This window comes from Dromiciops gliroides, chromosome 1 (genome assembly GCF_019393635.1).
Source record: "Dromiciops gliroides isolate mDroGli1 chromosome 1, mDroGli1.pri, whole genome shotgun sequence".
NCBI lineage: Eukaryota > Metazoa > Chordata > Mammalia > Microbiotheria > Microbiotheriidae > Dromiciops > Dromiciops gliroides.
This window is the reverse complement of record NC_057861.1, coordinates 184,289,039-184,302,228: the sequence shown is the minus strand read 5'-3', so window position 1 is coordinate 184,302,228 and position 13,190 is coordinate 184,289,039. Positions and strand designations below refer to the sequence as shown.

The 13,190-nt window shown below is 37.3% G+C and overlaps 1 protein-coding gene across 1 annotated transcript in view; it reads right to left on the bottom strand.

Annotated features, from left to right (window-relative positions):
• The window catches only part of CDKAL1 (CDK5 regulatory subunit associated protein 1 like 1), a 652,342-nt gene extending 641,124 nt beyond the window's left edge, over positions 1–11,218 (bottom strand). The window contains 5 exon segments of the mRNA XM_043977679.1: positions 2,594–2,706; positions 3,827–3,854; positions 3,857–3,995; positions 10,221–10,258; positions 11,006–11,218. Of these exon segments, the coding sequence (XP_043833614.1) occupies positions 2,594–2,706; positions 3,827–3,854; positions 3,857–3,995 (280 nt within the window). The 5' untranslated portion in view covers positions 10,221–10,258; positions 11,006–11,218.
• Positions 11,219–13,190: the final 1,972 nt, after the last annotated feature.

Sequence of the window (13,190 nt, the reverse complement as noted above, 5' to 3'; positions counted from 1 at the left end):
CAGTGCTTTATCCACTGTGCCACTTAGCTGCCCTCATAAGATTAATTAATGCTGGTAGTCGTTCTTTAAATCCTTTTAGTTTACTTTCAGCAAACAGGGTATCTTTAGCTGCTTTCATTGAACTCAATTCAGTTATGCAATCTTTAGGAGATATGTCATTTTTGTTTTGTTTTGTTTTGTGGGGCAATGAGGGTTAAGTGACTTGCCCAGAGTCCACACAGCTAGTAAGTGTCAAGTATCTGAGGTCGCATTTGAACTCAGGTCCCCCCTGAATCCAGGGCTGGTGCTCTATCCACTGCGCCACCTAGCTGCCCCTAGAGATATGTCATTTTTGAAATTACGGAGGTGACAAATGTTTGTGCAGAAAGGTAAAGCATGAGGTGTAACTATAACATAAAGTGACTTTAAAAAGAAAATCAAGGACCAGGCTTTATATCTCTGAGTGTCTCCTTCAAAATAATCACCTCAAAAAGCTATATTTACACTCATTCTAATGTTTCTTTATTCCTTAAAATACATTCGAAACTGCTTTTGGAATGGTAGCCTAGATATGGTTCTTTTAATTTTCTTCAGTAGTATTATTTGTCCTTTGGGGGTGCAGTTAATTTTTTTTAAAATAGCTCAAATTCATTTGAAGCCAAGGCTATCTATCTAACTGTCTGTCTGTCTATCCATCCATCTATCTGTCTATCTATCCATCCATTCATTCATTTATTGGTCAAGTTAGGTAACTGATGTTTTAAAAAGTATTATTTTCCAGTTACATATAAGGATATAGTTATTAACATTTGTTTTCACAGGATTTTTAGTTCCAAATTTTTTTCTCCCACCTTCCCTTCCCCTTCTCCTCCCCAAGATGGAAAGTAGTCTGATATAGGTTTGTATATGCACAATCATGTTAAGCATATTTCTACATTAGTCATCTTGTGAAAGAAGAATCAGAGCACAAGGGAAGAACCTCAAAAAAGAAGGGGAAAAAAACAGTTCAAAAGTAGAAACAGTATGGTTCAATCTGCATTCATAATTCACAGATTTTTTTCTCTGGATGTTGAGAACATTTAGGTAACTGATTTTTAGTCAAAGATGAGGTGTAACTACAAGGCTATGAGACCAGTGCCCTGTCCAAAAAAAAACTAATCTTATGAAACTCTTAGAAGTCTGCTAAGGGGATAACTATCTTCCTAACTACTTAGATCTGAGAGTTAAACCTATTTACAGAAATAATTTAATACTTTATCCACCTAATCCTTCCCAGTTTTCTACCCATCCTCACTTAAAATAGTAAAATTTCTCAAATGTTCTATGCATCATTATATGATGAAAAATTAAGTATACTGTATTTGTATTTTTGACTACATCAAAAGCATTTAAATGGGATGACTGATTACTAAAATTTATAGTAAAATACATTATAAAATACATGCATTACAAAAGTAAAGTTCCAATTATCCATGCTAGTAAAGGGAACCAGTGGCATGGATAAACCTAAATCATTCATATTTAGTTTAAAAATATATTATGGGGGGCAGCTAGGTCAAAGTGGACAAAGCACCAGCCCTAAATTCAGGACCTAAATTCAAATCTGGCCTCAGACACTTGACACTCACTAGCTGTGTGACCCTGGGCAAGTCACTTAACCCTCATTGCCCCCACAAAAATAAATAAATAAAAATATATTATTATTTTGATGCAGCTAATTTAACTTTTTAATTATGTTTACTTAAACTATTATTAGTCTTAGTTTGCATTCTCTGTGTACATACCAGGTAGGCAGCTAAGATAAGTGACCCAAGAGAAGGATGAATGAAAGAGAGAAGTTAGACTGAGATTAAAAATTGACCATAAATAATCCACAATGTAGACAGTCAAATGCAAACAACAATATTTTTTTCTTTTTCACTTTTCTCAAAAGAATGCAAATCACACAATCAAGAATTAAACTTAGTTGTAAATCAGTAGCACTTCATATATAATTTGTAATAAAGATGATGGACATTTTATATCAAACAACAGATTAAGAACATAAAATACCTAAGACTATTTATTAGATTATAAATGAAAATAGATTATTGTTTTAAGATTAGTCTAATGTTTCTAAATTCTTAAGGAAAAAATTCAAAAGGTTCTCTCCTAAAGCTGAAATTAGACCATTCAAGTTGGATTGTATATGGATATTTATGAAAACATGTCTGGATAATAAGTCTATTATGTTTGCTGAATCTAATTAGAAAATAATACTCGGGATAAATAAGCACATCACAAATTCAGCTAAGGCCAATGCTGAGAGCTTTTAGGTTTTTTTAACTTATAGGTCAAAAGCATTTAAAATATTTTTTGCTACCTAAGGGATAAATTAGTACAAATCCTGATACTATACTAAATATGAGCAAACTCTAGTCAGCGAAAAGCCAGTTGGTTCCTTCGAAAACACGCAGGCTAGCAGATGTCTGAATTTGACCAAGACATTCCAAAAGGAGGAAGAAAAGTAACTGTGTTCTTTCTATCACAATTAAAAATCACTAAGCTATAACATCTCTTGTCCCTAAGTCTAGAACACAGCATTCAAAAAATATAATAGTACTGACTACATTACCTGTAATTTTATATCCATAAGCAGCTAGTTGACCAGCCATATATTCTCCATCTGAATTATTGTGAGAACAACCCCATGTCCGTATCCAAATTTTCTGAATACCAGGAATAGTGCTATGGAGTAATTAGAATGTAAAATAGTCAGATGAAATAACTTCAAACCAAAATCCAATAGTCATTCCACGTGAACCAAAATTTCATCTGCCCAGTTATACGTATTTCACTCTTCTAGTCACTATTTATCAATTCAGGTTACATACATCAGCTATATCCATAAACACTAACTCTTGCTTGATGTTTTCTGCAAATAAAGATTAACATACTTCTAATATCATTTATAAGGTCCTCTATTCTTTCCCTTCTAGTTTTATATATATATATATATATATATATATATATTTAAATATATGTTTATATATATCTCTTATTACCATCATCAAAGTATTTCAATTAAGTTCAGGTCCTGAAAGGACACATACAAATACTGGTAAAGAACATAATTATTTTAGCTGCCGTACTTAAAGAGAAAAACAAATAAATGTATCTGGTATATTATGCAGCAAATGATTTCGGTAATATCAGCAACCGACTATATTATGACTACTAAAAATAAAACGTTACATAAATGGTAGAACTAAAAAAGAAAATTCTACCAATATAAATAAAGTTTCACATTAACAAACCTTATATAAACAAAGGAGTCTAAAAATGAAACTCTCATGCAGAATATTTATTCCCACATTTAGATGGCACTAGTCTAAACTTAGATATTAAACAATGCTTTTCAAGATGATGTGAGTAATTTCAGAGTCATTAAAATTAATGTAAATTTTAAAAATACAAATTAACACCAAAATGGAAACATTTTAAAATAAAATTTTGACTTAGATGTAAACTACTGCCTAAAAAAAGGCAATCCCACAATGCAAATAGATTAACCTAAATAATTCTAATAAGGAATTATAACATGGAAATATCACATATTTACTAAGTTGTTTCTTCTACTTTTCAATGGAATTTCTAAAATTATCTTGAAAAACTTTAAAACACATCAATTTTTTAAAAAACATCAATTATTTGACACTGTAATTAAAAAGCAATCTTCATTTTCCCAGTCCCCATATAGCTTAAATTCAAACCAGAAATGACCACATTATTATGACTAACATTATTAATATGCATAGCTATATTTTCCATTTTTCATAAAGAACTGAGTAATTTTTAGAATACTAACCTATCATTTGGTGGATCATCTTCCTCTCCAAACATTTTTGGGTATTACGTATTCGCACCTTTGGAACAATGCTTTTTCTTGAAAAATATCTATCATGAGGCTTTGAATCTTCTCTTGATACAATATCTTCTATGTCTTCAAGTGGTGAATCACAAGATGCAGCAGGCATCTTTCCCATTAAGATAAAAAGATTACATAAAATATAATTCAGATGCAGCAGACATTTTCCCCATAACAAAAGAGAATATAATTATAATTCAGTTATATTTAAATTTCCTCTCATTATACTGCAAACTAATTGTATAATCCAGAAAAGTCCACATAATCTTAGTGCTCTAAGCTAGAGGTATCAAACATGCAGCCCACAACTCTCCTAAGTGTAGCCTGAACCATCATCAAAACGTAGCTGGAAAAATTCAACTAAATAAATAAAAATATAATAAAACATAGATAATATTACATGTAAGTAAATATATGGCCCACAGGGATTCTTATGTACAATTTGGTGGCCCTCATTTCTATTTGAAATACCACAGCTCTTGGTAACTCTCTAGGCAAGATTCTACTACTTCATTAGATGGGTTTCCTCAATGGCGAGGCTCCTTATACTACCATGAAATTGCAGGTCCAGTTCCTATCCTTAGCATAACATAATTTGATCATTGAATGTCTCCTGTGTGCCAGGCACTGTGCTAAAAGCTGGAGATACAAAGAATGACAAAGACAGCCCCTGCTCTCAAGGAGTTCTCAATCTAAGGGGGGAACAAATTATAAACAACTGTGTACAAATAAAATATAAAATAAATGGAGATGAATGACAGAGGGAAGGCACAAACATTAAAAGGGATCTGAAAAGGCTTCCAGTGGAAGGGAAGATTTTAGATGGGACCTGAAAGAAGTCAAGGAAGCCAGGAGGCTGCAATGAGGAGGGAGAACATTCCTAGTGGTGGGACAGCCAGAGAAAATGCCGAGAGCCAAGAGACAGAGTATCTTATTCAAAAAACAATTATTAGATTGTAAACTCCTTGAGGGTAGGGACTTCTCTTTTGCCTCTTCCTGTATTACCCCCGGAGCTTAGTACAGTGCCTAAAACACAGTAGGCACTTCATAAATGTTTATTCATTGATGGAAGAACAGCAAGATCAGTTTCACTGTGGATATTAAGTATATGGATGTAAGAAATAGACTGAAAAAGAAGGGGGAAATCAAGTTAAGAAGAGTTCTGAATACAAAAGAGGATTTTATATTTGATCCTGAAAGTGATAGGTTGTCACTGGAGTTTACTAAATGGGGGACAGGAGAGTGTTAGACTTGTGCTTTAGGAAAATCACTTTGAAGAGCTACACCAGAGTGGTAGCAATATCAAAGACAAGGGGTCATATATTAGAAATATTTCCAAAGGTAAAACTGACAGACCTTGAAAACTGATTGGAGAAGGATGGGGGGGCTGGGGGGGGGGGGGGCTAGAAATGTGAGGAGTCCAAAGATGACACCCTATATTGCAAGCTTGGGTAACTAAAAAGATGGTGGTGTCCCTCCATAATAATAAGGAAGTTAGGAAGAAAAAAAGGGTTTGGGGAAAGACAAGGAGTTTTGGTTTTCGATATGCTGAACTTAGATCTCTATGGAATGTCCATTAGATGTTTAAAGGCAGTTGGAGATGCAAATCAGGAGTTCAATTACAAAGTTTAGTCCTGAATAAATCAGCATAAAAAAAAGATAATTTACTCATGGGAGTTGATTGAGATTACCAAGTAAACAGGGAGAAGTGAAGATGACCTAAGACAGAGCCCTGTGGGGCACCCATGGTTATAGGCATGACCTAAATGAATATCCAACAAAGGAGACTTGAGAAGGAGGCTGTCAGATGAGTAGTAGAACCAGGACAGAATGATGTCATGAAAACCCAGTGGGGAAAAAAAGTAGTATCATGGAGAAGAGGGTAATTGATAGTGTCAAAAGCTGTAGAGGTACATAAGGCCTTCGGTTTTTGCAATTAAGAGATCATTACTATGAGTTTCTTAAATAGGTCTGATATTTAGCAAATCAATTCTAAAATTAAATTTGATCACGTCTCCATCTAACAATTCTTTGGGCCTGGCTTTAAAAACATTTACTCCAGGGCAGGCTAGGTGGCGCAGTGGATAAAGCACCGGCCCTGGATTCAGGAGTACCTGAGTTCAAATCCGGCCTCAGAACACTTAACACTTACTAGCTGTGTGACCCTGGGCAAGTCACTTAACCCCAATTGCCTCACTAAAAAAAAAAAATAAACCAAAAAACATTTTACTCCCCTATTTACACTCACACAGATTTGTCGTTCTAATTCTCAATTTCTGGATACCTTTCTCTTCTAAGTGACTCCCACATCCATCCTGGGCTTATTATTAGTATGTTCTTTATTCTAATTCTTCTACATTTGCTCCCCCTTTGGATTTAACTTTTGTAATCATTGCCTATTAATTACTGACTTATACTCCCCCAAGAACTTTATAATCTGTTCTACTACCATCTAAAAGTAAATATACCCAAAATATAGCATGTCAAAATTTTGCCCTTGAAAGCTTTCTTTCCCTCTAAATTTACATTTAATCCAGGAAAGATTTGAGTACTTAAAGGGCATGGTATCAGCTGATATTCATGTGACCCATTACTCACCCCACCCCACTCCACAACCTCCTTTCTGACCACCTTCAATCATCTTCTATATCAAAGTGACTTCTTCCATTCAATGCACTGGTTCACCTCCTACTGCTCTGATGGGACATTTCTTCTTTCTTTACTGTCTCCTCATCTTAGCTGAAAAGGATCTTACAACTCATGGGATCCAGAGTTAGAGCTGGAAAGAGGTCATCTAGTCCAGAGGTATCAAATTTACTCAGATTAAAATGTAACTGGGAAATGTTTAAACAAAATACAGTACAATGCAGGTAATTATTAATTTGTAGCTTTCAAAGTCAACACACGGGCTATATATAAATCCTTTCTATTTGAGTTTTGACAGGGCTGATCTGTCCAACCCCCACTTTTTATAGATGACAAACCAAATAGTGCAAAAATGTACACACAAGTTTTCTAACTGAAGGTAAAGGTGGGGATTGCACCTTGGTTACTGGTCAGGACAATAGTGGAGTTTGTTGCATTTTCTAACCATTCTATACAAGTGACTTGCTCAAGGCCAGACAGGCAATAAGCAGCACAGCAAGAACCTGAAATGATGTCCTGTGGCTCCAAATCCAGTCATCACCCAACTTGGAAAAAACAAGGCTTTACCAGGAGACAGGATTAGAGATGGATTTTAAAGGATGGCTAGAAATTCCACAGGTGAAAGAGGGGCAAAGAAAGAGAGGATGCTTTAGAAAAATACATTACAGAGGCGGCAGGTGGCACAGTGGATAAAGCACCGGCCCTGGATTCAGGAGGACCTGAGTTCAAATCCGGCCTCAGACACTTGACACTTACTAGCTGTGTGACCCTGGGCAAGTCACTTAACCCCCATTGCCCCGCAAAAAACAAAAATAAAAAAACAAAAAAACAAAACCATTACAATTTCCTTGGGTCTGTTTCCTAGTCTATAAAGTGAATGATTTCAATAGATCATCAAGTTCCCTTCTATTTCTATATCTGTGATGTTTATGTTGACAGAGGATAATTCACTTTGCCTACTGAATAATTCATGTGAAGGGCTAGTAGAATGAGATATTTTGGAAAGATAGGATAGCATTCAGATTTCAGAGGGCCCTAAATGTCAGACAAAATAATATGAATCTTATTCCATACACAATAAGGAGACATTGAAGGTTTCTAAGCAGGAGAAATAACGTAGACCAGGATATACACACACACACACACAGAACATAGACTATGATATGGAAGGATTCATCAATTCACAAACATCTAACAATGGGTTAAAGGTTAAAGGTTAAAGCCAGAGCTCAAGGTATTGCCAAGAGAAATGAAGAGATGTATTTCAATGACAAGCATCAAGAACACTTTGTAACTGACTGAATACAGTGACTAGCAAATGAAACAAAATATTTAAAAAATGAAAGGTGGTCAGATTGGAAAGAATATTCAGGTTCCAATATACTGAATTTTAGATGATGACAGAAAATCAAAGTCCAGATATTAAGTTGGAACTTTATTTAATTCTAGTGGTAGTGCAGTGGATAAAGCCCCAGGCTGGGAGCCACAAAGACCTGAGTTCAAATGTGGCCTCAAACACTTACTATCTGTGTGACCCTGATAAAATCACTTAACCACTATTTGAATCAGTATCTTCATCTGTAAAATGGGAATTATAGCACCTACCTCCCAGGGTTGTTGTGAGGAGCAAATAAATAATAACTATAAAGCATTTATCACGGTGTCTGGCACATAGTAAGATTTATGTAACTGTTAGCTATCACCATCATGATCATCATTATTATAATAACTAGGGGGCAGCTAGGTGGCACAGTGGATAGAGCACCAGTCCTGGAGTCAGGAAGACCTGAGTTCAAATCCGGCCTCAGCCACTTACACTTACTAGCTGTGTGACCCTGGGCAAGTCACTTAACCCCAATTGCCTCACCAAAATAATAATAATAATAATAATAATTAGGCATTGGAAATTAAATCAGAATTATAAAGTTAGAATGAAATCAAATGGAGATATGATGGTCAACTGCATAGTAATGACAACGTATATCATGAGAACACAATGTCTCAAAGGAGAACTGAGGATTCCATTCTTTGAACTTCAAGCTTTATTAGGTTAAAAGGGCAACTGTTCTTCAACCATAAACTGTATGCCTATGCTCCATCATTTTCTCTCATATCCCAGTGTTGGTGAGACACTCTGAGACCCACAGGATAGCAATAGTCGTAAGAGCAGGACACAAGACAGGAAAAAGTGGCTACAAGCACACAGACTAAAACAATCTCTGATGGGGGACTTCAAAAATTCTCATCCACTTCAGTTTGTTTACATACCATCTGTCCACAAAGAGGGCCAAATATGGAACTATGGAATGGGGCTCAAATTGTGGAATTTGGGGCAAGTTATGTAAACTCCATGAGCTCAGTTTTCTCATCTATGAAGTATAGAAGGAGTAGAAAAGACAACCTCCAAAGTTTCTTTTATCTGTAAATCTATGACTCTAAAACCTTCTGTCTCTCAAAAAACCTTTTACTGAAAAGTTTCACTAAAAGCTTGAGGTTTTTAAGAGCCACAGAAAAATGGAAAAATAAAAAGAATAATAGGTGTGCACTAAGCAAAAAAAAAAAAAAAGCATAGTCTAATCACACAATCCATGAAGGATTTTTATACGATAATTTTAGGGAGCATAATGCAATGGAAAGAGCAATGGATTTAAAGGGTTATAGTGTTCAAATCCTGAGTCTGCCACTTATCACATTTTTTTAACCTTAGAGAAGTCATCCATCTTTCTGGGCCTGTTTTCTCATCTATAAAATGAAGGGGATGGGTTCCTTATCACCTCCAGCATCAAATATAAATGTTTTGCCACTTAGAGTCCTTCATAACTCAGCCCCTTCCTACCTCTCCAGTCTTATTACGCCTTACTTCCCTCCCAACACTGCAGTTCAATGACACTGACCTGCTCAGTATTTCTCACACCTGACATCCAGGAATTTTCCCTGGCTGCCCCCCATAAGCTAACTCGCTTGTTCGCGCTTGTTCGCTCTCTCTCGCGCACGCTCTCTCTCTCTCTCTCTCTCCCTCTCTTTTCAGCTCTCCATCCAGGCTTCCCTGGCTTTCTTCAAATGTCAGCTAAAACCTCACTTTTTGCATGAAGCTTCTCCCAGTCTTCTTTCATTTGAGTGTCTTTCATCTATAGTACCCCTAACTTGTCATGTGTGTATTTAGTACAGTTTACACACACTTAGCACAGTGTCTAGAACTTAATAAATGCCAGCTAAATGACTTTATATAGCCTTTGGATCCTCTCATTTCATTCTCAAAAACCATATTTGCCCAGGGTACTTTTCACTTTTAACTAATCTACAAACATCTAATACATTCCTGCTAAGTGAGAGTCATTATGATGGATGCTGGGGATACAAGAATAACAATTAAACAGTCCCTGACCTTAAGAAACTGACACTCTATCAAGGGAAATTGCCTATTGAATGACTTAACAAAAGTAAAGCAAACTGCAAACTGCAAACCTTAAAGCACTATACAAATGCTACCTATCATAAGCTATTATTACAAAACAAGAGAAAGGAGACTAATGCCAAGTCTAGATGCAAGTCTTCTGACTGAAAGCCCAGAACACATTATTAAACTAGAATGTTCCTTGCTGGGGTGGAGCGGCTGGGGAGGAGAAAATGGCCTTCTGCAAAATGGCTAAACTCTAACATGGAATCTCTAACAACCACCAAAAATTACCTTGAATTACTGCAATTTGTCTGACGTCCTCTTGATCGCTACGTTGAAGAAAGACAAATCAGAAAAAGCAAAATCACTTAATATTTGTGAAACTAACAATAATTTTTTTAAAAAGCCTAAAACTATCAGCAGAAAAAAGACTTTGTTCTGCAGAGGCAATTAAAAAGGTTCCCTACCTTTAGGAGTTGCCAACCTGCTGTCTTTTTGTCAGAGAGAGCAGTTGCTTTACTGTGATAGACTTAGCTCTTCTCAGCAATACCATGATCCAAGACAATTCCAAAAGACTCATGCTGGAAAATGCTCTACAAAACCCACGGAAAGAACTATGGAGTCTGAATGCAGATCGAAGCATACTATTTTCACTTTTTTTTGTTGTCATTTTTGTTTCTTCTGTCTTGTGGTTTTTCCCTTTTGTTCTGATTCTTCTCTCACAATATGACTAATGTGGAAATATGTCTAACACGATTTGTGATGTAAAACCCATATCAGCTTGCTTGCTGGCTTCGGTGGGGGGGGGGGGGAGGGAAGGAGAAAATGTGGCACTCAAAATCTTACAGAAATGAATGCTGAACAACTATCTTTACATATCATTGTAAAATAAAATATTATAAAAAAGAAAAAAGTTGCTTCTTGGTGATAGTCTTTTATTTTATTTTTAATTTTTGGTTCCTACTTATCCCCCAAACTGCCAGGCATTTGTCCTATCGTCCACGACTGCACCCCAGCACCTACATTCATACTGCACTCCCATCTGCCAACTACAATAGTAAAAGAGCAACACACACACAAAGATTTGCAGGCACGCAGGGAGTCCTCGAGCCTCCAGCCGGGGTTCGCGACGCTTTTCCCACGCCCCCAAGACGACCCCTGGCCCTCCCCTGTACCGGGAAGCTGGGTGAAGAGAGGAGGAAACGCGCGCGCGGCCCTGAGCCATGGGAGGCTCGGTATCTGTCTCAAGAGGAAGACGGCTCCGGCCTCTTGGAAGCTCAGTTCCCATCCTCCCTCGCCCCCGGCTTTCCCCTCCCCAAAGGTTAGCTAAACGACTTACAACGGGAACCAGAGAGGAGGAAGATGCCCAAGGTCCAGGATCCGGTGGCAGCGGGAGAATTCAGATGGAGCTCGCCATGACACTTACGTCAAAGCCCCGTTTTTCCACGCACGCACCAGGACGGTGGCTCGGAGGAGTCCACTTCCGTCACATGCGAAGGCGCAAACCCTTCAACGATTGGTCGGTGTTTTAAGTAGAGCGAAGCACAGAAAAGAGATGCGTCTTATCCGTGTCCTGCTGCTGCGCACGCGCAGCTTTGGGAACCTAGCGTGGTGTTAACTACTTGCGTAGTTTTCCTGTTCTAAGAAGGACCGGAATTGCTAGGCAGAATAGATAGGGCTTGACAATGGCGAGTTTGAAGGTCTATGCAAGAATCGGGCTGTGGAGTCCTGATTCATTCAACGCGTGGACAAATCATTTGTATTACTTAGCTCTTCATCTTAAATCATTTATTTGTTACTCCCTCCTGAAATAACAGTAATAATAACATTTTTATATAGTTCTTTAAGGTTACATTAGGTACATCCATCTCTACCTCCTATTATTCCCCAACTATCCGCTCAAAATTGTTTGTGAAGATCAAGTCAAATCATGTATTTTACCTACCTCCCCCTGCTCTCCCCTCCCCCACAATAAATGCGTGGTATCAGTATCCACATTCTACCCCACCCAACCATCCACCTACATCTCGAATCGCTCCTTTGCAAAGGCAGATCACCAGGGCCAACAGTGATGGGCTAAGCACCGTAATTCCCTAGAAATCCTCTCCCCGAATTTTACCAACAAAGAAACAGACTTTGAACGCTCAAGTGAGTTTCCCAAGGACATAGGAGTGAAAGATCTGACATCTGAATTCATATTCTTCGACTCTAAATCCAGTGCTCTTTCTGCACTATCATTCAACTTCTACTTATCTCCATCCTTTGGCATTTAAATGAGCTTGGGATAGTGGTTACAGTGGAAAAGTGGAGACAAGTTCAGTTGGGTCTGACTCTACGAGACTTCATTTAAGGTTTTTTTGGTAAAGATACTGGAGTAGTTTGCCATTTCCTTCCCCAACTCATTTTATAGATGAGGAAAGTGAGGCAAACAGCATTAAGTGACTTGCCCAAGGTCACACAGCTAGTAAGTGTTTGAGTCCTGATTTGAAATCAGGTCTTATAAGCCTGGTGGTCTATCCACTCCACCACCTAGCTGCAGAATGGAAATGAATGTACTGTAAAATCTAGTTGTTTTTAAAGGTGAGACAGATATTTGTATAATATATAATTAGTACATATGCTTAATTTATATTATGTGACATACATATATTTACATATTATATATTTGTATATATGAGTGTATTTTTTTTCACCATGTGTTCAAATTTGTCCCTTTCTTACTTTCCCCATGGTGTAACGATTGGAATGACGCCACCTGCTGGAGACTTACTGTAGAAAAGTTCCACCATGAAAGGAAGGTCTTTGAGGGCAAGACCATGCATCTTTTCTTTGGTGTCAGGAAGTGACGCTTGCTAGTGGGAGGAAGAAGGAAGAGCCAGGAGCTCTGACTCGCTCTCTTTCCTGAGGACGCTGGTAGAGAGCGGGGCTAGAAATGTGCTCTCCCTTTAATAGATAGATGAATGTAGGCCTTTCTCTCTCTTTACCAAATTCTTATTCTCCTTAATAAATGCTTAAAAGTCTAACTCTTGCTAAAGCTTATAATTTATTGGCGACCACTCATTAAATAGTTTAGACAGTTTAGCTAGAATTTTAGCCCTTAACAATGGCCAGAACCATAGTTTATGGCTTTACCACTTTCCCTGACTTTCTTTTTTTCTTTTTTCTTTTTTTTTTTTAAGTAAGGCAGTTGGGGTTAAGTGACTTGCCCAGAGTCACACAGCTGGTGTGTTAAGTGTCTGAGGCCGGATTTGAACTCAGGTA